Raw genomic sequence first — 23,595 nt, 5'->3', positions numbered from 1 at the left:
TACATTTTCTTGCTGCCTTACTTTCTATTAATTTTAAGTAGCAGATTTTATGTTTCTTATTATTTTGGAAACTACTATACATTTTGTTCACCAGAAAAACAGTTAGCTATGATTAAAGTGATTCAAATCTTGACAGTACAAATTTCAAGTGATTAAAAGCTGCTCTCAAATTCTGGTTTCAGTCTGTTCATCAATAGACTTCTAATTAGCATGCAACTGCTATTTGAAGAGAGACAGACACATAATCTTAAAATAGAAAAGGATTTAAATATTCCAAGAGCACTGCTTAAACATTAACTTATTATTCATGTCTAAAAGTTAGGATAATATACACCTTACTATTTAGGTGTGGAAAAGAATTATTTGAAGTGATTAATCAAAGATGACAACTGCTGAGTCAGATTTAAACCAAGGACTCTTATCTCTCTAGTTTTGTTTACAGGAAACTAGGTTTACCTCATACGACTTTACAATATATTACACACAGAAATGTGTATTATAAGTAATCCAAGCACTTCCAGAATGTAATATTCCACCTCAAATTCATTTCTACTGCAGGTAGGAACAAGTTAAGTACATGATTATAAAAAATTTGTTCTAGAATATGGCCATCTGGCTATATTTGTCCTTCTGTTGTGCTTGAAATTATTCCTCTAAAGCAAAGGAACAAACAAGTTTCCTATTTAGCCTGCACTATATTTTCAACACTGCATGTGCATGTACTGAATGCAGAGTAGCAGTACATAAATCCAAAAAAGGACTTTGTTCTTAGCTTCTCTTCAAAGGCTAGCTATTAAACTGATAGTTATTAAGATGTAATATTAGGAAAGGGATAAGAAAGAAAATTTACTGAGGAGAAACCAGAAATGACAGAAATTAATAGTTTTTAAAAAGCATGAATATTGGTGTTTTCCTTATTCTTACTTGTTAATAGTTTCTTTTATGCAAAATGTTTCTGTCTCAAATTATTTAATCAGCATATACTACACTATGTAATTGTTTAAAATTACACTACCAAAATGTTACATAAACTATCTAATCAACACAAGAACATATGCAACTGTCATCCCAACTTATTTAAATTATTATGCCCAGCCAATTATATTGAACATTTTTTTCAAATAATTATGCAAAAGTATACAAGACAACACTGTTAAAATAATTCACTTTGCATTGAGGGAAAAAAATGAATTTGAAGAGAAGAGAGAATATATCCAAGAATACTCCAAAATATAAATACAGGGACAAAGAAAATCAAACTGTCAGAAGTTCACAATGCCCTGGATGAACAGCTTTCCAAATATATCTGGATGGTGAAATGTCACTTGACATGAGGAAAACATGACAATATTGCTTGTTTTGTTAAGATAATTTACAATTTGAGCAGTGTCTGATTGCATTCTTAATGAATAAAAATAAAATTTAAAACCCCAAACTGCAGAACTTTATTGAATCTTTGTAAATATATGAACAAAAATATCTACTATATTTTCAAAATAATTCTATTGTACATTCATAATTGCACAACGTTTATAAACAAACTAGATGCGTACAGATGAATTATGGCTGTGTATGTCACGCTTCAAGCATACTAAAGCAAAGAACTCAGTACTGTTCTTCAAATGACAGAGCGTTTCTAAATACACTGTTGGGACACAGATAATACTGAACCTTCCCCTTTACTGTACCTTTCAAGTGCCTGCCTGTAGAGTAACATGCATTTATGTGAAATGCACCTGACTGCACTTAGCCATTGTAATAAAATACATTCTTTCTTCACTGCTTCCATTAACTGTGGAATCGGAGAAGAGACCTGCATAGACAAAAGAAAAAGATGTGATTAGCCACTATTCTTAGAAAGAGAAACTGTAAAGATTAGTTCATCTAGCAGCTTCAAGAACCGGTTTCAAACCTTCAGTTTTACTGAAAGGACCGCTTCATGACAGAAATTGAGAATGACAGAAAAGCTTTACCAAAGCATTACCCTGTATCAAACCTCATCCCAAAAAGGCAAATTATTTCTGTACCAGTCTATATGCTTAATTCTTCCCCATTCTCATGCTTTTTCACTTGTTCTACATTTGATTGCAGCAAGGCATGTCTTCTCTCCTTAGTACCTGCTTGCTTCTCTGACTAGAAACCAGCATTCAATAACAGGTAAATTTCTCTTCAAACCCATTCTCAGATACACTGGCAAAGATTTTAGAAATAAGTTATAAAATATTGTGTAGAATATTTAACAATCATGTCATATTTGGAACTATTCTGTCATTTTAACTCTAAAAACGTAACTCAGCAAAGGTGAGAAGGCAGAAAGTTACCACTTTGTGAACATCTTTTACATTCTATAAATACCATCTCATCCTTTTATTAAAAGGCAAAACATCGTTTTGCTTTTGCTGAAGATACAGATCCACCAAACCCAGTATTTGAAATGTGTACTTTCATTATTTCATGTCACCACAAATACTCCTTACCTGTATTGTTTGATGTCATATGTTCAACTGGAGGATTAGTACTAACTTGCCATGTTGTTTTAACCTCCTTCTGTCCATGCCCACTACTTATGTCCACCTTCCATATTTCTGGGTGATCACTGATAGCATAATCAAGAAATGTCAAAATTCAGTCAGGTGTTCAGTCTGAATTTTAATGCTGCAAAGACTGAAGTTTCTCTTACTTTTGATAGAACTTCTTGACAAGTGCTGGCCTGATTGGCAGTTGAAACACGTGCTTCTCATTTAGAGGGTTTTCCTTATAATACTTCATGCAAATTCTACAATAAGAATCAACTAATTACTAACTTTCTTTGGAGAAAAGTTTGTGCAACACTACATAAACCTTGTGCAAAATTAACTATACTCTCAGATTTTATGATTTCCTTTGGTTTTCAATTTTAGTCACAAAGCAAAATTTAGCAGGAAGGTGTCATTATCATCAATATTAAGGAGGGCTGCTTTTTTTTTTTTTAAGAGAGTTTCTTTACAACTGTCGAAGAGAATCTATTTGTTATTGTCATTTAAAGAGCAAGAAGTAAAAATGAAATAATTACTGTGTCAAAGGGAAGAGGTTCTCATGTTTAAACTGAAGTAAGACTGTACAGCTGACCATGATTTCCAGCATATGGTGAAGCTTTTGAACACGATGAACTTGTTCTTGTAGATCTACTGATGTGGCAATGAAGTAATCCTGGAACAGCAAACAGCTTCTGCTCTTAACTGGACACTCAGTTTCTACAGACACACAATACATCCTCAGTATACTAAAATAATTTTCCTGCTTCTTTTGGGAAGCCAAAATTTTAAGAATGGCCCAGCAGAGTCAGAACAAAGTTCCATGCTATCAAAGTATGAACAAAGGTTCACCGTCCTGCCTGACAATGACCCATATCAGATAACTAGGAAATAATATATGAATAAGGAAACAACATAACAACGTTTCTGCAGTATATTGTTCTATCCTCATGATTTGCAATTCAGTTCCTCAGCTTATAGGAATGATATGACTTGCATCCCACTGTCAGCTAAGTGTGCTCTACTTTATACTGCTTTCAGAGTAAAAAAAAAAAATAAAGCATCTCACCAAGTAGGTTAATGTTGCAAGTTCCTGGCCTGTAAAATGAACAGGGGGGGTGGAAATTAAAATTTACTACATAGTGTCAGATGAAATATAAGCAACATTCAGGTAATCAAACAGGAAATTCTACCAAAGAAAAGCACAAAGTCACTAGGACTGCGACGCTATTTATTGGCATGATTACTCACTCAAAACAAGAAAAAACCTGTGAAGCGGCATGGTAGAGGCATTCTTTTATTTACCACCAAGGCTGCACAACGAAGAAACCTACCACATACTTGGAGACAACCACCCTCCTTGGGATCTATACATTTACAAATAGTGAAAATAAAAAAGCAAATGAAACAAAGAATGAAAACAGGATGACAAAGCAAAAAAGAAATGAAGACATGAAGAGATGAAGGAAAAGGAAGTGGGTAACAACAATGGTAAAACACAAACCCCTCCCACAGATTCAGAAAAAAAGTAAAGCTATGATACTGAAAACAAAGCCACAATGTTTTCAAGAAAAAATGTACTTTACAAAAATCTTTTCACCCTAGCTTTTGTTTCCAGTATCATATATTTGTAAGAATAATTTAAAATATCTTTCTAAATACTACAGACTGTACAAACACAGCTATTACATATAAATACCCTTGCCTGATTTCCTTTCAACCCAGGTAGACCATAAATGAAAAGACAGAAAGAGCAAGAGGGTCTTACTTTTTCACCTACAGCAAACAGATAAGAAAACAATACAGTCCACAGTTATATAAATCTAGTATTTATTACTTGAAGTTCAACCTAAGGGTTTTTTCAAATTGAAAAAGAAATACACAGTTATGCAAGTTATACTTATTTTAAAACAAATAATTTTTTTACATTGTGAAACCATATACAACTGCAAAGTACAATTACTAAGGAGGCTGGAAACAGCGCTTCAGCAGATGGGAGCAGAAGTGAGATCAAGGTTACCAAAAACATCATTATTTCCTGCATGGAATACCTTTTCTCTTGAATTTCTAATCATGTTGACAGATATCAGGCTTACCTATGAAAAAACTGACATAATCCTTCTTCATCTTATCCAAACCAATCTCCAAGAGCATTTGAATTGGAGTGATGCCACTGAGGGAAACGACCTCTATCTTTCCATGATAAGACTGTTGAATCAATTTACTTAGCAAACTGCTACTCCCTTGATGAATCTAAAAATTAGAAAAGTTTTCTTGTGATGTAACTGTGTACAAAATGTCATAAACATTGTTTAGAAGTACCACACCATGGAAAGAGAAGCAAACTGTGACATGTGAAAGTAATTTAAAAACAATACAACACAGAAATGAGGGGCAGTTAAGTCACAAGAACTATATTCTACTTCAAACAACTCAAAATTTTAACATTTATTGTGAAATACAAATACATACCCATGGCTGTATCTCACCATGTTCCAGGGATTTTATGATCAGTGTGAAACACTCTATCAACTCCTGATAGGAACTGACACCTTAAGACAAAAAGATGCAATATTTTATTTATCAATCCAGGCTCGCTCTCTAGCTGTTAAGTCAATAACAATAGGCCAACACATACTTGCACGAACAAACCCCTTCATTTAAAGAATGATAGCTGAAATGACAGATTGCACTGCTTTTTGTTAAGTCTGTCCTATCACGACTTTAAAAAGGGCTACTTTAAAGAAACAATGATCAAAACAGACCATTGAACTGCATATGACTGTGAGAGAACAGCACATGGCTGAAGCAGATTGTCATATAACACATTTTGGCTACATTCTCTCTACATACATTGAAGCTCAACACATTTTATGAATGTAACTGAACAGCATCTATCTAGAATATGAACTATTAGCATACATTTATCCAACTAACTGCTTCATAAGTAAGAGACAAGTCTCCACGCATTGTGCAGCTGACACTGCCCTTAAGCAGGACACATTGCAGTCATCACAGTATATTTTTGCTCTCTAGTTTTGAATCAAGCACAACGGTGGTTGCGCTAATACAAATGAAAGGGATTTAAAAGTGATTGCATAACTCCACCCCTCAAACAGAAAGGAGTTGTTATAATCTCTGGAATAGCTTAACGAAAGTTAATTAGTAATCTGAAAAAATTGTAATAATAAAAAAGTATTTTACTGAAGGACTGTGAGTGGTATTACAAGAATGATAATGTTTGTGTGCAGCTTTATCAACTTAAAAATTGTCCTTCAGATCTAGAAAGACAAGAATTTTGTAAAGTTTTCAGTTTTAGAGCAGATGAGTACTACCAATTGTTTAGTACCTTTTACAATCAAATAAAATTAAATATAATATCTCCTGCTAGACGTTGGTCTACCTTTATATGTTGTAAAAAAGTATATCATCTTACATACCTAAAATCAGCTTTTTTAGAAAAAGCCTGTTGATAACAATTTTCCGAAGAGCTGATCAGTCCTTAAAACTCAGAGAAATTTATATTCATTTCACTGAGAAAGCAATACAGTATAGTAGATACAGAGAACAGAAGAATTAAAGGAAAACAGATGGGGCAAAAACCCACAATACACTTACTTCTCATTTTGCACCATAACTGTTCAGCAAAATCCAGGTCTCCTCTCTCACTGGAGATCGATTTTATTGAACTGTCCACTGCAGCTGTGTCACATTTGATTTTCTGAAAGAGTTTGTTTGTCTTAAGTAAAAAAGGATGCCTAAGATTCAAAGACCTTATGAATTCAAACTTTCTCCAGAGATCAAAATTAGGTGCATCGCTAATTTTTCCCCTTTTCCAGGGAAACTACCGCATAGAAACTGGAAGCCTATTTAAAAGTGAGACTAATTCTTTTCAGAATTATCACACTGAATAATTGCTAGCTTTGGACCAGGAAGTGAAGCCTACTATCAGAAAGACTTTTGATCATAGCCAAGTAAAGCTCAATCAGACTGTCTAGTAAAAACCAACTGCTTAGCTCAAGATGGTCCTTTCCACCTTACAATGGCACGATGCACGGAGCATTGGTAAATGGCAAGAATACAGTCCAACAAGCAGTAACTCAGAATATGACCTATGCTACACTGAACTCATAGGTGATTAAATAACTGTATGTATACCTAGCAGTGCCCTGGGAGGCCAAAATTAATGCATACACAGATTCTCAGAACAGAGAACTATTTTCCTGTTATCCTGATCCTGAGTATTTCTGGTTTAGCTGATACAGAAATCATTGTATTTTTAGCTTATCAACAAAATGCAACTTCCCTCTCAATAGGAAAAAGACCCAAATCTTTCCTTGTAGACTGAAAGGGAAAAAAATCTTAATATAACTGAAGACTTTTTTATAATTTGAATTTGTCCCTTGCTTTAGAATATCATAAACCTCTAGACAAATAGGACAGATATCCAACTGATACCATTAAGTTGGCCCAAAATCATTAAATTAGGCAAGAAAAACAAATTAATGATAGAATGCAATGGCGCAACAGTCAGAGTTCCTGGAAGAAACTAGGACATCATGAGATTGATAGCTTTAGATGACAGACAATGGTTAAGACAAGGGAGTGCGATTGCAGTTGATATAATACAGTTCAATTTGCAAGCTTTTGCTAGTGAAAAAGGAAGGGAAAGAAGCAAATCAAAACAGCTCCACACCACTAAGTTATATAAAAAATATGTATAGTGGACACTGGTAGACCATTTAGAATTAAAAAACAGGGAGGTTTTCTGAAGGTAAAAATTAGTGGACTTTCTAGTAGAGGATAGCTATGGAATTCCTAATTTTGCCTGTAAGGCCTTCTTCCATTATTTTTACACAGCAGAAACAGAAAGCAAGAGACCTATCTTTCTTTACATCTTTATGTCTATGTATTTACATATATACACAAATAATATAGAAGACGTAGTCAAAATTTGAAATAACTACCGCTACAAGGGAAACAAGATGACAAGGTAATTGGTAGGAAATAGCATATACCTCCGTTTCATTCTTGTTTCCAGACATACAATATCCGTCCAGCTGCTTCTTTAAATCTAGTAGAGGAGAAAAATAAATTTCACCACTATGAAAAAAAAAAAATCCTCAAACCAATCGTATAAATCCCTGGGCATATCATAATTAACAAATACACTGACTGGATGGCTAATAGACAAAATTTATCCATTTTAAAATTGTTTTTACTGGGTAAGGATATAGCCTGAAAAGATAATTTCTTAATGTTTCTTATTATAAGCTATGCATTTTCCCCATATACCTTTACTACATTCTGTTATCTAAGTGTTAACTTGTTAAGTTCCAGTGTGGAAGCAGTAAGGGGTAGCAGGTGGTCTAGTAAGTATCTCTGGTTTCCTTCCACATATATTTGTCAGAGAGTTTTTGTCTGTTTTATCTTCTGTCCAAGTTTTATCTACATACTAAAAAATTTACAGTTGCGTTTGAAAATCTCTTGGTGCATTCTTACATCTGATTCTCTTTTTAGATTAGTTTCTAATATCTTAAACTTCTGACAACACACATATTGTTCACAAGTTTTCAGAAGGAATCAGTAATTTTGGATGCTTCATTTTAAGATGTCATCAAAGTGTTGTTTTCCACCACCAAAGGGACACTTAGCACGTTTAGAAGTTCATGTGCATGTCAGATAACTTGAAAGACACATCCAGAACTCTCTCAATTGCTTTTTAAACATAATGGTGTCATTTTATAAAGAAACAATTATTACTTTTATACAAGATATTAGGACAAAGAAAAATGACAGAGTTGTACTGACTAACCTATTTAACTACTTTGTGCAGGTGGTTATAGCATAGAAATTAACATCTCTAATTCTAATACTTTAAAAATTGTACGTGGAATTTCCTTTTATTTCTGCGAAATGTGACATCCCTCTCTCCCCATGTAACAAGCAGCAATTACCAGTCAGAAATTCCTGGACCAGTTCAATAGCTGATTCAGTCTCTAATGGCTCAGGCCACTCAGTCACACCTGTCTTCAAACCTTCGGCCAAAGCCTAAAGGCAGCATGAAAATCAAAACAACACAAATCAGTTCTTGTTTAAGGTTCTGCTTGTGTCATACTTCAAGATGTAGTTAACTTCTCCAAGAATCACACATCTCTCTCTGTACAGCTAACCATGAATTCAGAAACTTCTTGAATTTCCTGGCTTTGATGTTCGTGAGTTGTCCTCTTTGTATTCAAGATTCCTAAAACTGAACTCAAAGTTTATTCTAAAATAAAAGCTTAAAGTTATCTTTGAAACATCTGATAAAGTTTTAAATAAAGTAAATTATTAAACACATGACCATTCCGTGTAAATCTGAAATTGGAATTTCTCACTTATACTTACAAGGAGAAACTGCAGTTCTCTATATAGCTGATATACAGGACTTCTGGGGTCCCCAGACTCCAGTGTAATATTCTGAAAGTTCCAGAAGTTTATGTCAGTTTCAAACTTTAGAAATCAAGTGTCCTAAAATTTTCACTAGTGAAATGCATATTAGCATTATCTATAATATAGATTATGAACACGTTGTGTTGCTTATATAAAGAATAATAAACACAAATGTCAAGAGTCAAACTTATTTTCTATCCTTTACATTACTCATGATGTAAGCTGAGGAAAGAGTTTGGGTTTGTTTGCTTTTTCCTTCTTGACTTACCAGTGTGGCAGCTGAAATTAGTGGGGGTGTCTCCAGAATCTTATCTACAGTATTCCATGTAATATCAACATATATATTGCTTTCAGATTCTACAATTGTGTCCTCTATTGCAGCAGCTCTGATAAGTTCATACTGAGCAAATCCTTTTGTCATCACCTAGAATGAACAGATTTTAAAAAACCAACAAAACCACCACAACATTGACTGGCTTGTATGCATGCAAAATAATTTTAAAAGCATTTCACACACACACAAGAAGGGCTACTATCAGACAAATGCGTTACAACATAGGGAACGCAAATGTTACTTCAAAAGGAGACTATTATACTAAGGTGAGTTTCTAAATAGAATCTATGAAGCTCCCCAAAACCAGTATCATAAATCCAAAACCAGAGTTTTTAAACTTAGATTGAAGACATGACAGACCGTAAAAACCTACAATAGATGAATGATGTTTCATTTTATGTGCCATTTTGAGCTCTTCCAGGTTTGCAAAATAGGTTTTATCAGCTGTAGGACCTAGGAAAGGAAAAAAGTAAGAATCAAAAAAACATTTGACACAATTCAAATTTGGCACTTAAAATTAATTCTCAAATACTCCATTCGGTCAAGTACGACTTGTGTTGTCTTTTACAAAGCAGGCATTCTTCTTGCATTTGTCCTATTGACAATAAGAGCTGGTATTAACATATCAATGTTTAGTAAGAGTCAGTGCTTGTATAAGAAGTTGAATAGGAGCAATTTAAATTTGCTGAGTTATTGCACTTGAGTGAAGGCAGGCCTGCACAGCTACTGTTGCACTAAGTATATTAAAAAGTTATTTCCCACACACGGCATGGGTTAAAAACATCTTTTCTTTTCTCTCTCTCTCTTTTTTTTTTCCCTCTTGTTTTTTAAAATGAGGAATACAGAGCAGTACAAAGCCAACATCACACAAAGGACAAAGCGTAACTACAACCGTCCCACATTTTTAAGCCTTCCTCATTTAATTTTATGTGTAATATTATAACCTTACCATCACTTGTAACCATATAAAAATTGATCCCTGTGATTTTGTTTCCAGCTTTGAGAGGCTCAGCTCCAAGCCAACAAGTATGTTCAGGGTCAGAACCGTCACACCTGATCCAGAGGGGAGGAAGCACAACCAGTTCACTTATCTTCAAGTGGGTCATGTTTGGATTTTGTACCATTGTATATAAGGAAACCAACTGCCTAGAAATACAAACAGGAAAAAAATAAGATGCCAGCAAGTATAGCTAAATCTGTCCCTTACATAAAACTTAACTCCTACCTACCATGGTTTGTTAGCAGACATCAAATCATTTTACAAAAAGAATGCAGTATTATAATCCTCTTTTTACAGGTAGAACAATGAAGTCACAAAGGAGGAAGTAAGATATCATAACTGAGAATATATTTAATATAATATTTTAATTTAGACTAAAGATTCTAAAAATCATAATTGAATGTTGTTCTTTTAACACGCTTAAAATGTAAGTTAAGCAAACTAGTCACCATGTTTTGGTACCACGCTTTGGTATTTTAATAACAGCCAAAGACCCCAATCAGATTTTTTATTTTATTTTATTTTTTTTTAACAGAAGCCTTACAAAAACAAGTATTGAAATCTTAGTAAGCTGTCTTTGCTCACCTACACCCAGACAGTCCCATTAACCTAATGGGACAGTTCACAAGTGCTTCTCCAGTACCTTGGCTTTACCTACTTTGTTAGGAATACTTTTAGCCAGGGGAGGCCATTTTGTAGGATGAAAAATGGTCATATCTCCTCACTGAACTAATGAGTAATTTAATTTTGGGGGATTGAAAATAATACAGGTTCTGAATATTAGGAAGAGAGACAAAAGTTGCAAAAGAAAATTACATCAAAAGGGGAGGCAGACCTTTGACACTTACTTTGCTCTTCTGACAGAAAGAGCCACTGGTCCAGAACTCTCCTTTGGTAAAAGCTCAGAGGTATAAATAGCATCATCACGTTTCGATTCTTCCATTGGGTCACTTTCTTCATTGTGTCTCTTTAAGTGAAATGCATACGTTAAGTCAAAAAATGCAAGGTATGTGAAAATATTTGACGGGAATTCAAAAGTCTAGATTACATTTAAAAAATTAACAACTAACATACACACTTACTGCTTTCTGCAAAATATATATCATATTGTTTCCATTCCAAAATCTTTCAATGGGACTTTTGCAACCACCACCAATCAAACAGATCTCTACATCAGTCTAGGAGAAAAAAAAAATTAAAACTTTTTAATACACTACATATAAATGCTGCATTTCAGCAATTTTTTTATACCAGAAATTGCAAAACTAACTAATTCCACAAACTGTTTTCCAACCCTATTGCAACCATTCATGAATCTAAGGCTTTCTTACTTCAGAACACAGTTACTGCATGCCAAAGGCGGAATCAAATCAACTGCGAAAATGCAACAACTTTCAACTAACCAACATAGAAAATTTAATGTCTAACAGGTTGATTCTATGAGAAACTGAAGTTTGGTTTCACGAACAAAACTTCAGATAATCTGAGACATGAGGGATCATTGTTGTCAAGTAGCAACTACAGTCACCAGATATCCTTGAGATGGAGAATACTCATTTAATGTAACATTACATATCAATTGATCACTTCTCTGAACGTCTCAGGAGAGCTCCAGACGCTGCTTGGAGACATTAAATAACTCAAGCCTGTTCCTGAGAATGAAGGAATATCAATCTTCACTTAGGTGTTTCCATACACACAGAGAAGTATTGCTTGATTCTTGACATCTAGTCTGTTTTTCACATTACTGTATATTTAAATAATCACCTGATTTTATTTTCAAACTATTATCAAACTTATATAAATCCCAGGATTAATACAACTAAATAGCATTAGAGATTTTCCAGCCATTCCTATGTTCCAAAAGCCGTTAGAAGCAATTGCTCTTTTCATACGGATATCCCATTCCCCACAAAAGTACTTAGATAAAGAGCGTGCCATCAGAAGCTGCAAGTTTGAAGCATGAAACTACTACCTGAGTGCAGCCACACAGCTGCCGAGAGGGGCAGCCGCTGTAGCAGCTCTTTCCTCCCAGCAGCCACACACAGTACTACCACCTTCTGCACTTCGCACGACCTCCACCCGGTAAGAGTCTCACGTGTACCTGATCCTTACAACCATTTTTAACAAGTTAACAGTTAACAGGGGCAAAAAATCAGGTGGAACGCAGGAATGAGCAGGGAGGTGAAGGCTGGCGCTGGCCCCGGGAGGGCGGCACTCTGGTACCCGGGTCTCCTTCTCCGTCCTGAGGCAGAGGCAGATCTAAAGAGGTATTGCTGAGGTAAACTTTCCCTTTTACGTGATATCCCCGCACATATCTCAGCTGTTGATCAATGGCTGCGCGTTTTAAACATACACACTCAGGTTACACGACTGTATTTTGACATATATATTTACCTCAAAGAGATACGGATGTTCGGGGATACTTTGCCTTCCTTCTTCATATATTCTGAAAGAAAAGAAAATGGTGAGGTACATAAAGTTTTTCCCTCTGCATTCCTCATTAAACAGTAAGCTTAACTGCATAAACTAAACCAACACAGGTCTACAAGCAGAGCCTCAGCAGCCTCCTCACAAGCTGGGGCCCCGCTCGGCACCCCCGCCCCAGCCAGCCTCCCCAGCCGAGCCGTCTCCCTCAGCAGAGCGGCCCTTCAAGGCAGACGCCATCCCGCGCCCGCGGAGGGCCAAGACCCACCGGAGGAGGCGGCCGTACAGCTCGGCAGCCGCCCGCCGCCGCCGCTCCGCAGCCATCGCCGCCCGCCGCAACCGAACCGCGCGCCTCGCCCGCCCCCCCGGCACTACATCCGGGGCGGTGTTCCCAACGAAGACAAAAAAAATATCCTTTGCCCCCCAGAAGTGGGTTTTATTTATGTTTATTCTCGCCGCACGCCTCCCCGTGAAAAAAAAAAGAAGAATCTCTCAAATATTTTATAATTTCTGTGAGACTGAATGAGTCGTCACGCCGAATCCCTCCGCCAGAAAAGAGTCCCCCGGTTTGAGAGGCGACTGAGAGCGACAGAGGCGCCCGGAGGAGGAAGGCTCGGTACCGCGCATCGCGGCGTAGGGGAAAGGGCTCGGGCTGAGGCTGGAGTCAGGAGCCCACCGGCCGGTGCGGCAGAAGGCGGCGGGCAGCGTGCGGAAGGACATCGCTTATAGTGAAGGGAGAGGAACAAGTCCTTCCTTTTCCGGTCGGGGCTGCGGCGGAGACGGGCGGGAGCACGAGACGCTCCGCCGCGCCACCATGGTGAGGCGCGGGCCGCGGGAGCGCGGTGGGCCGAGAGCGGCGGGGGCCGTCGGTGGTCCGGGGCGGGTGGTGGGTCTAGGCTGGTGGGAGCCAGGCCCGGCGGGCAGAGCCGTGCCGCGGGCAGCCCGAGGGCTGGAGGCGTGGGGCGGCCGGCCGGCCGCCATTTTGGAGCCGTCAGTGCTCGGCCTGCCGCGTGGAGCCCGTGTGGGGAGGCCCTGCTGGCAGGCGGGCGGGCGGGCGGGCTGAAGAGTGCCCGGGCCTGGCCGCAGAGGAGGTCGCGGCCGAGAGCTTGGCTTGGTCCGGTAGAAGTCATCCTTTTCTCGGGCAGTGTGGGAGATGGGGCCTGCATCGCTTTCTGGCAGGGATTTTTATTTTTCTCACATTTCTCTAAAGCAACGCAAAGCCACACGGAAGCTTTTGAGACCACGTAGAGTGAAAAGAACGGTTTCTGTAAAACTTTTTTTTTTTTTTAATCTGTTTTGGTTATTCCGAAACAGGCTTTAAGAGGCCGTGGTCTGGAACCAGGTTGGAAATGAACAACTTTTCTTGCTAATACAATTCAAGATTGTGTTCTGGTTCCTTCACCTTGATCAAGTTTGTTGCTTGCTTGTGTTGGGGTCTCTGCACTAACTCCAGGGGTCAGGGCCTTGTTAGTAACCAGCGTTAGATACACAGATAGTACTTTCATTGCTATTAGCCAGTTAATTTTGAGTTTTGTGGCATTTTTTATACCTCTAAAATGAATTGTGAATGGGAAAGGGAAGGAAGATCCTTTGCCTGTACTATTCCCCTGAGCTATTAATTAATAGCAAATACAGAGCGATGCTAAAAGATTCTTTTTTAAAGGGTGTGTTCAGACTGGCAAGCTATTATTTGACCTCTTTTCAGCTTTTTGAAAGGAAGCTGGTGCTGCTAGCAGTTGAATTTTTCACCTCACAAATTTTGAGGCACCAGGGATTGTTCAGAGGGCCCAGACTCTACAAAAAAAATCCCTCTGACACTAAGTTTGATTGCTTGTAGTTGTTTTGAGTCTTTATATTAGAGAAGTTGGTTACAGCATTTCAGCTGTTAAACATAACCTAAATAACAAGCTTTTGGGTAACTGAATAAACACAGGTGTGTTTTATATAGGCTTTTTTTAATAGTAGATGGGAAGTAGTTTAGAAGGTGTTACTAAAGAGCCCAGAGATTCAATTCTAGATTAATTTTACCCAAATGACTTGGAGATCTATTGAATTTCAAACCTCAGGTACAGTTTTCTGAATGTGGATTGTGCTGTGGAGCACTATTTTAAGTGAAAATTATTGCTATGATGATGTAATTTGCGTCTTATCCAGTGTTCAGTGACAGTTGCCTGCTGTCAGTGTGCTGGCACTGTTGAACTGAAGACCCCTTCATTCTGAGCAATATTTGATGAATTTGAATGCTAGCCATTTACTTTACTTGTGCTTAAGAGTGTTTTCCTTTTTGTTTTTCAGGCTTGCGCTCGACCGTTAATATCCGTCTACTCTGAGAAGGGGGAAGCATCAGGCAAAAATGTCACCCTGCCTGCTGTGTTCAAGGCTCCCATTCGCCCTGACGTTGTGAACTTCGTTCACACCAATTTGCGCAAGAACAACCGGCAGCCCTACGCTGTCAGTGAACTTGCAGGTATGGCTAGACCACCAAATGGACAGAAATGCTTGTGTTAGCCTCTGACTTTAATATAGGTGGGCTAAAACTGAAACAAATTTAGAATTGAAATGAGAGGAGCGCTGTTTGGTGGGATTCTGTATAGAAGGCAAGGCAACTGTTCTGGTTATTAACAAATCTGATGTTAGATTGTATGAAATACCACTCTTCTATTATTCTAAAGAACAGCAAGGTGTTGTAAAAGTTTTGGAGTACTCTGGGGTCTTACCTGAAATGTATATTACTGAAAGTATTGTGGCGCCTAGGCCTTCGAGTGGAATCTACATTCTTTGCAAGAAAAGTATATCAAGCGCAAAACTGTGATGAAAAACCGCACTTTATAATCCCTGCTCCATGTTGACCACATGAGACTTAACTGAGGCATCTGCCAAGAAGAAACCTATGCAAATGGGCATTTGTTAGAGTTGCTTCAGAAGCTTGCAGGTGCAAGTAGCTTCTGCTTCCCAAGAAATTTGTGCTAGGAACATGTGTTTTTAAGTTTATTTCTGATGGTGTTTCACATAAACATTTTAACCCACTAGGAACAGCAGTGCTAATTCAGACCTCCAAATTGAGGATCAAGCTTAGAAATGAGTATGTTAATGTACTTGATTCTGACCTAAGCAGATCTTTAACGTGCTAAGAGTTAATTTACCTGATCAGGATTTGTTTTGCTGAAATGATGAGATTCCACTTCATTGGTCCGTGTTTCTGAAACACATGATAACAGTGGAAGTTCTGATTGGTGGTCTTGAATTCAGCAGATCTGTGACTTTGGGAAAACTGCAGTGTTGTCAGTATCGGAATTAAAATCTTTCTGTTCCAGGTCATCAGACCAGTGCTGAATCTTGGGGTACTGGGAGAGCCGTTGCTCGTATTCCTCGAGTACGAGGTGGTGGAACTCACCGCTCTGGCCAGGGTGCCTTTGGAAATGTATCCTTTTCTAGCTGCTGCTTGCATCTGGTGTGCTGAACTCATCAAGCGGAAGAATTATTTTTAAGTATCTAAAGGGGAAATGGAATCTTCTACTTGAGGTAATAGCTACCTACAGTGATCTGGACCTCCAGGTTTGAGAAATTTGTAATGTGATTAGAACCTTCTGTATGCAAATTCAGACTTGCTTTAATGAACAGCAGCTTTCATTGATTTCCGCCCCCCACCCACTACAAAAGTGGTGGATCTCTTGACTCTCGTGATGCGTACCGTCTTGCCGTGATGTCGTAATTTGCGTCTTACTCTGTGCTCAGTGACAGTTGCCTGCTGTCAGTGTACTGGTACAGATGGTTGACGAACAGTTTAACGCTGAGCAAGGATTAGAGTCACGCTAGAAAAAGAAGCTTCAAAAAGGTTGTTCTTAACTGGAGATGCATAGATGTGTCGTGGAGGCCGCATGTTTGCCCCAACCAAGACTTGGCGACGCTGGCACCGTAGAGTGAATACAACTCAAAAGCGTTACGCCATCTGTTCCGCTCTGGCAGCGTCCGCTCTTCCAGCACTGGTCATGTCTAAAGGTGGGAATTCTGTCTCTGGAAATGTTTGCCTGCAGTTTTACGTTGTCTGAGCGGTATCAGTTACTATGTGATTACTCAAAATGTTTCTCATGGATAACTAGATTCTCTTTTAAAGAGTTCAAGAGGCAGTCCATTCTTCAGTAGGGGGGGTATTTTTGTTATGTACAACTCGGGAAGGTACTTGCGGTCACGCAGTGTTGGAAGTTTGGTGATGCTGAGGTGTTTTTGTGTGGGTTGCTGACGTGAATCGTGTCCATGCAGTTTATGGAAACTAAAATTGAATTTTGAATCGCATGGCAGGCAGTTTGATTTCTGTTCATGGAAGCCAAAGATTTGCTTAGTATTTACTCAGGTACAGGAAGTACTGTCTGAGGCAGACCTGTAAGACTCCACTGAAACTTCACTACTGTAGTTGCTATGCCTGAGTATTAGATCATGAATTTAATTGCCACTGTTTATCATTTTGTATCGTTTCTGGATACACAAGGCAATAACCTTGAGAAATGCATCCAGCCAAGATCAGCGCGTAACTTGGTGTCTTGTAAAATCCTTGCTAGGCCACCGCATTGAGGAGATTCCAGAACTTCCTCTGGTTGTTGAGGACAAAGTTGAGAGTTACAAGAAAACCAAGGAAGCTGTTCTCCTTCTTAAGAAGCTTAAAGCTTGGAATGACATCAAAAAGGTGAGTTGCTGCAGGTATGTTCTTAAGAGCGAAACCCAGCTGATTTGACTCTGCCATTGTTACAGTAGGAATTCCAAATAGTTCTGTTTTGATTTGATGCTGTGAGAAATCCCTTGGTAACAAAACTACAAGAAACTGTAAAAAAGAGTTTAAGCAAAGTAGATTTCTTACTACAGTGCTTTACTCTGTATTTAGTTGTCTTCATTTCAGTGTTGCTTAATGTTAATAGCTTTTTTTTTTTTTTTTTTTTTTACTCTTAAGAATGATGAACTTCTCACTGGTCCGTGTTTCGGATAAGCAGTGATGATTGTGAAGTTCTGACTAAAATAGCTTTGTTACGTCTTTCTAGTGGGATTTGGACTATTTTGAATATTCACAAGTTTTGTTTTTATATAGGTTTATGCCTCCCAGCGTATGCGGGCCGGAAAGGGTAAAATGAGGAATCGCCGTCGCATCCAGCGCAGGGGACCCTGCATCATCTACAACGAGGACAATGGTATCATTAGAGCTTTCCGGAATATCCCAGGTAACTTCAGCTGGGGGCACGCTTACTCTTTTGTTGGGAGACTGCCTAGAATGATGAGATTCCACTTCATTGGTCCGTGTTTCTGAAACACATGATTTTGTGGAAGTTCTGACTTGCTGAAGTAGCTAATGCATTCTTTCTAAGAATCTGTTTTGGTGATGTGAGGATGTTTATGACAAATGTTAGAGCTGTCACTAACCCTAAAGTGCATTTGGAGCAGTTAAAAATGAGGCTGTCAAGTCTGTTGCTGGAAAAAGGCTGATGATTATTTTTAAAAATCTAATAGATTTGCACACGTAGGTGTACGTAGCTTTGTAGCGTAAAAGCTCATGAGCCCCAGTCTGTTTCTGCATACTTTCTCGTCTGTTTATTGCTTAGTCTTGTATCCTTGGTTTTCATTACAAACTAAAGGGATCGGTTTGTCTGTTTTTGTGTAGGAATTACTCTTCTCGACGTGAACAAGCTGAACCTGCTGAGGCTTGCTCCCGGGGGCCACGTTGGGCGTTTCTGCATTTGGACGGAAAGCGCCTTCCGCAAGCTGGATGATTTGTACGGCACCTGGCGCAAAGCTGCTACGCTGAAGAGCGACTATAAGTAAGCACAGCCCGACCTTGGACACGACTGAACGGGGTAAACAGGCTTGGGAGAGCGACCCGGTAGTGTCACAGGTTCTTCCGTTCGGAGGTGGGAAATGACTAACTAGTACTTTTTCCCAAACGCCTGTTTTATTGGACTGGCCATGTTTTTATCATCCAACTTACGCTATGAACGTTTGTTTCGCAGCCTGCCAATGCATAAGATGACCAATACGGACATTGGAAGAATCATGAGAAGCCAGGAAATCCAGAAGGCGCTGCGTGCTCCAAAGTAATAATTTTTATCTAACAAAGGCGAAGTGCGGTCTCTTTAGTAATTGCCGAGTGCGAGGCTTTGTAGTGAGATCGGAAATCTCTGTGCATTGGGATGTCGGATAGGGCTGGGACTCCTTTACCTTCTGGGTATAAATACTAGGAATTACGGTTCCTCAAATTTCAGGGAAAATTTAGCAGAACTTGAACTGTGAAATGAGGTCGTGATACATGTCTCTTCTTTTCAGGAAGAAGATTCGCCGTAGAGTCCTGAAGAAGAATCCACTGAAGAATCTGAGAATCATGATCAAGTTGAACCCGTATGCCAAAACGATGCGACGCAACACCATTCTGCGCCACGCGCAAAACGTGAGTGAGCGCGGCAGCCGGTGACAGCCGAAATTGGTTGTAATACTTCAGATTACACGCTGATCATCTTTTTGTCTTTTTCAGCATAAACTTAAGGAAGAGAAGAAAGCCAAGGCCAAGCTCGCGGCCAAGGTCCCGGCTGAGCCCAGGGCCAAGACCACGGCCAAGACCACAGCCAAGACCGCTGCAAAGGCCAAGGCTGAAGCATAAACCCCGTGCGGTACTTCATCCATTTAAGTTCAGAAAACTGTACCGTGGATTTACAGCTAATAAATTCTGTTGGAACCGAGAAATGCTGTCATATTTTTCTGACGCGGCTGTGCGTTTTTGAGCAGGTTTTAAAATGGGAACTCTTGAAAGAAGAGTCAGAAATAGGGGGAAGGTCTCTGCAGTCTTCTTTCTAAAGCCTGCCGGAGCTGGGCTTTACCCTTATCTGACTTAAAACGGCCGTGACGACAAGCGGCCACGCGGTGGCAGCTGCTGCCCGGAAACGTGCAAATGGCGGCGGCGTGACGTCAGGCGGGGGGCGGGCCTCGCCGCCCTCTGCGGCGGCGCCTCCGCCCGCGCTCCAGGGGGCGCTGTCGCTCTCCGCTTCCCGCCCGCGGGATCACGAGGGCGCGTGGCGGCGGGCGCGGCGGGCGGAGGATGCTGAGCCGCCTGCAGGAGCTGCGCAAGGAGGAGGAGACGCTGCTGCGGGTGAAGGCGGCGCTGCACGACCAGCTCACCCGCCTCAAGGTCAGCGGGGGCCGGCCGGGCCGAGGGAGCGGGCGAGCGCGGGGCCCTCGGCGGGCGGCGGCGGCCGCACACCGGCCCGGTCCCTCGGCGGAGCGACTCCGGGCCTGCCCCGCCTTTCTTTTCTCTTTTCTCTTTTTAATGCATGTAGTGCTGTTGTGAAGGAGCGGCAGCCCGCCGCCTGGCCGCGGCTCGGAGGGGTCGGGCTCCTTTCCGTGCTTTTTAATCCCTACGCTGCAACTGTCTCACAAAATAAACGCTAAGGTAAACGCAGCCCTTCACCGGTGTCCGGTAAACACGGCTGGTGCCGGGGTCGTCGGTGTCCTGCTGTGTATTGAAGCTGAAGAGTGGTGAAACGCGATTTAAAAGCTTTGCTGTTCCTGCTGTTGATGATTCAAAAATAACTTCATTTCTGTATGATGGAGTCCAAGAAATAATTACTGCAAAGGCTTCTGTTCCCTTGTTTGCAGGTGGAAGAGCTGGCACTGCAGTCTATGATCAGGTCCAGAGAGGAGAAGGCAACAGTCCCTTCGGCAGCCGTTGCAGAGGAGACGCACAAAGTAAGGGCAGCCCTTGCCTGGTGGAAAGGGGGGGACCGGCTTTCCCCTGTGTCAGCGTGAGTGACGGGGAGAGGAGAGCTGTATTGGTGCGAGTGGCTGTGAGTGTTTCTGTGGGTGGTTTTCATTTAGAGTTCTTACGGTTGACCTTGTTTATGCTGCTCATTAACTGAAAAGCTCAGCTGTAAAAGCTGTCTGGTTTGTTGCTGGTTTATGTTTCAAGGGTTTCGCCTTTTTCCCATCCCTGAAAGCAGCACGTTGTTTCCAGGGAGGTTGGGAAATAGCTGCTTCGCATTGGTGTAGCTTCAGTTCACCATTTATTAAACATTGCATTTAATACTCTTAACCATGACCAGCTGGTTTAGCCAGCCGATGGCAGGGGTGGAGGCACAGCTACCACCTGAACTTTTTACTGAATATATGGTCAGCCTGAACTAGTTGAAACTTTTTCTGTGGAGAACTGGTGCTCGTCACTGTGATGGGCTCTTGCAGTCTTGTAAAAGACGCTGTGACTGTGCAGTTTTAATAGTGATTTGAGAAGCATTCAGCATCGCTGCTGGTCTTGATAATTAGCAAGATGATAAACTCTTTTATTGTGGCAGACTCTTGGGCAGATGGACAATGAGGCTGCTATCAATCAAACTGAATTACACCTAAGTCTTCAAGATCATGAAGAGGAGGAGGAAGAGGAGGAGGAATCTGATTCTTGAGAGAAAAAAATCAGAGGTGGTTTTTAATACAGACTCAGGAATTTCTTCTTCACTCATATAAAATTCACCGACTGATTTTCATTTTGTTCTGTATATGAACTATATGATATGCAAGACTCTTGGAGCCTAGGGAAGTTACACTTGAACACATGAATGTCGCAAGCTTGGCACATCTTGACTTAGATGTTAAAAGAATGAAAATTTGCTGCACAAATATGTAGCATAATCTGTTCTGCATTTAAAACCTAATGTAGCTTACTACATCTTTGTATGCAGATGGGAGAAGTCGTTAATCAAGTCAGACTAATTTAACACGTACACTAAAAGCAATAAGTTGTCTGTTCTTATTTCCTGATGCTGAAAAATAAAACCAGGCCATGGAGGCTGGTTGCTGAACCAATGATTATATTATAACCTCATTTGCCTAAACTGGGAATTTTAAGATAGGTGGTGAGAAAAGATGTGTCCAGGATTGTCTCCAGGCTTTCAGCTGCTATGCGCTCAGTTACACAGACGACGGGACTTACGCTCCCTATCAATGCGATCGAGATGTAGGTGTTCTTACACGGGGAGAAGCAGGTACTGCATCTGAGTGCGGTAACGAGGTGGCCTCTCTGTACCTACTGGTGCTCTTCTTAAGTACTGTCTGTCTGACTGTAACAGTGAGGTATTCTCTACTTCCTGCTCTTTCAGCGTAGCAGCCAATTAGCCTTTTATTTGTCCACAAATTGTACAGTAAGAATTGGTCCCTGTTACTTGTAATAAGGAACTAGTATTTTTAAATTAGTGTTACCTTCTTTTTCCCTCACAGTAACTTCATAAATCAATGCAAGTCCACCTTCTGCTTTCAAGTGAGCTTTGAGGAGGAGTAGGAATTTAAGAACTTAGTAATAAAACAGAAAGTGAAGTCCCCTCCATAATTTCTTTAATGGTACGGTAACATGCTAGTGCTGCTCTTACCGGTAGACAGTATGTTCTTTCTCCTCGTGGAGTGCACACACCATGGGGTGCAGCTGGTTATTTTATCAATTCTTAAAGACTTGTTTTAAAGCACAGAAACCCAAACTGATTAAAAACAATAAAAGTAATATTCTAACAACTCAGCCACTTTGTCAGCTGTCTTACTAGGAAAATGGTCAGTTATATCAAGGGTTGTTTATTGCACAACTCTGATCTAAAGGTGCTGTTGCTGTCTCTGGCATCATTCAGAGAAAACAGAGTAAACACTCTGCTGAAGTTTGCTTTTAAGAGCAGGAAAGGAATGTGGAAGTGTGTCCTGCGTCCTGGGTGTGGTCAGAACACACAATTCAACCTCCAATGAGTTCCTGCCACTTGCTTGAGGAGAGATTGTTTATTTGGCTCTTACTTGGTTTGTAGCGATAGAAACTGAAGGCTGGAACATAAATGTAGCTTCATCCTGTACTAAAAACTAATTCGTTTTTGAAAATCCTGGATGTCTTAATGAAGGAGCTTACAACATGAGTGCAGAAGATTTAGCAAAGCTTTCCGAAGACTGACAGGTAAAAAAAACCTGAAAGTCTGAGCTGAAAATGTTACGGCTTGGAGTGTCAAATAATTCTTTGAAAGTGGGTTTGTAAGGAGCTCAGAAGCCAGCCTGTCCCTCCTTCGTGTGGTTCAGCTCCAAAAGGGTAATTTTGACAGCTGAAGAATGTTGTTTGTCCCCAGCATGGTCCAGAGCAGTTTTCATGGCTATACTTCCTGCTGCCTTCTGTGAATGAGTCCCTTGCTTGCTTTTGGATTAAAACAGACCAGTTCTATTGCATGCTGCAATAAAGTACTTTTCCTGGTGTCCTACTACATAAAACTGTGCTTGCCGTGTTCAAATTATTGCTGTCTGTGGCGCAAACAAGTAAAATGGGAGTTAAATCTCTAAAAACTTGCTGTTCATGTATTCCATATTTCTTTTATCAAATATTAAAAAGTATTATTGTAGTTTTTCTGTGTATAATTCACATGTAAAGCTCAGGACAGATTTTAAATTAAACACTACACAGCCTTGTCACTACTACCACCAGTCACATTTATGTGAGGACAAGCTGAAGGAAGCCTTGGACATGTCAGTAAGTCATTTATTTCCTACTGTTGAGGGCTATTCTGTCATGCTCTCTCCTACTCAATACTGTTGGCCAAGTGGAAGTTCATGTCCAGACCGATTGTGATTCCTTTGGGGAAAGAACTTGAGCCCTTTCCTTGTCTGAAACATCCTTTCAAGGAGCTGAACTTTTTATAGTGCTGCTCAGCATGGCTGTTAAGAGAGCAAGACTTGGTGCCGAGGACACGTAGCTGTACCCACCTCTCCCTGTTCCGCTGTACAGCAACAGCAGTGAGCTTGCCCAGTAGGTGACAGCAGCTGAACTTCTGAAGAACAATAACCTGAAGAAGTGAGCATAGTACCATCGCTCTTGGTTAATGACAGATGCAGGCAAGCAGGTCTTCCCTCTGCTG

At 40.1% G+C, this 23,595-nt stretch overlaps 3 protein-coding genes and 5 non-coding genes across 10 annotated transcripts; 7 read left to right on the top strand and 1 right to left on the bottom strand.

Moving 5' to 3' along the window:
- Positions 1-1,430: 1,430 nt before the first annotated feature.
- ZWILCH (zwilch kinetochore protein) lies at positions 1,431-13,012 on the bottom strand. 2 transcript variants are annotated; one of them, XM_050903310.1, is made up of 18 exons: positions 12,975-13,012; positions 12,677-12,728; positions 11,362-11,457; positions 11,128-11,246; positions 10,229-10,425; positions 9,653-9,732; positions 9,214-9,369; positions 8,901-8,972; positions 8,471-8,564; positions 7,532-7,587; positions 6,132-6,234; positions 4,986-5,065; positions 4,610-4,766; positions 3,583-3,611; positions 3,053-3,189; positions 2,681-2,776; positions 2,478-2,596; positions 1,431-1,813 (listed from the first exon to the last, which is right to left on the bottom strand). In XM_050903310.1, the coding sequence occupies exons 3-18, from the start codon at positions 11,383-11,385 to the stop codon at positions 1,722-1,724; spliced, it is 1,611 nt and encodes a 536-aa protein (XP_050759267.1). In that variant the 5' UTR covers positions 11,386-11,457; positions 12,677-12,728; positions 12,975-13,012; the 3' UTR covers positions 1,431-1,721. The 2 variants fall into 2 exon arrangements, with proteins under 2 accessions (XP_050759267.1, XP_050759266.1); XM_050903309.1 differs by lacking the exons at positions 12,677-12,728; positions 12,975-13,012 and having other exon boundaries at positions 11,354-11,402.
- Positions 13,013-14,828: 1,816 nt separating this feature from the next.
- On the top strand, positions 14,829-14,929 carry LOC127020880 (small nucleolar RNA SNORD16). The gene has a single exon (XR_007767134.1). It is a non-coding gene; the product is annotated as a small nucleolar RNA SNORD16 (small nucleolar RNA).
- Positions 14,922-19,423, top strand: RPL4 (ribosomal protein L4). Its single transcript, XM_050903553.1, is given in 10 exon segments — positions 14,922-14,984; positions 14,987-15,173; positions 16,021-16,127; positions 16,567-16,705; positions 17,263-17,387; positions 17,784-17,913; positions 18,351-18,507; positions 18,697-18,780; positions 19,010-19,130; positions 19,215-19,423. Coding segments are annotated over 10 exon segments (1,224 nt in total). The 5' UTR covers positions 14,922-14,936; the 3' UTR covers positions 19,341-19,423.
- Positions 15,869-15,940, top strand: LOC127020884 (small nucleolar RNA SNORD18). The gene has a single exon (XR_007767138.1). It is a non-coding gene; the product is annotated as a small nucleolar RNA SNORD18 (small nucleolar RNA).
- Positions 16,403-16,503, top strand: LOC127020879 (small nucleolar RNA SNORD16). The gene has a single exon (XR_007767133.1). It is a non-coding gene; the product is annotated as a small nucleolar RNA SNORD16 (small nucleolar RNA).
- Positions 17,645-17,712, top strand: LOC127020886 (small nucleolar RNA SNORD18). The gene has a single exon (XR_007767140.1). It is a non-coding gene; the product is annotated as a small nucleolar RNA SNORD18 (small nucleolar RNA).
- LOC127020885 (small nucleolar RNA SNORD18) lies at positions 17,959-18,029 on the top strand. Its single transcript, XR_007767139.1, has one exon. It is a non-coding gene; the product is annotated as a small nucleolar RNA SNORD18 (small nucleolar RNA).
- A 352-nt stretch (positions 19,424-19,775) lies between the features above and the next one.
- SNAPC5 (small nuclear RNA activating complex polypeptide 5) lies at positions 19,776-23,082 on the top strand. 2 transcript variants are annotated; one of them, XM_050903279.1, is made up of 3 exons: positions 19,776-19,865; positions 20,333-20,422; positions 21,022-23,082. In XM_050903279.1, exons 1-3 carry the CDS (start codon positions 19,776-19,778, stop codon positions 21,127-21,129), a joined length of 288 nt encoding a protein of 95 aa, XP_050759236.1. In that variant the 3' UTR covers positions 21,130-23,082. The 2 variants fall into 2 exon arrangements, with proteins under 2 accessions (XP_050759236.1, XP_050759238.1); XM_050903281.1 differs by lacking the exon at positions 20,333-20,422.
- Positions 23,083-23,595: the final 513 nt, after the last annotated feature.

This window comes from Gymnogyps californianus, chromosome 11 (genome assembly GCF_018139145.2).
Source record: "Gymnogyps californianus isolate 813 chromosome 11, ASM1813914v2, whole genome shotgun sequence".
NCBI lineage: Eukaryota > Metazoa > Chordata > Aves > Accipitriformes > Cathartidae > Gymnogyps > Gymnogyps californianus.
The sequence above is the reverse complement of the archived record's forward strand: the minus strand, read 5'-3'. Positions and strand labels throughout refer to the sequence as shown.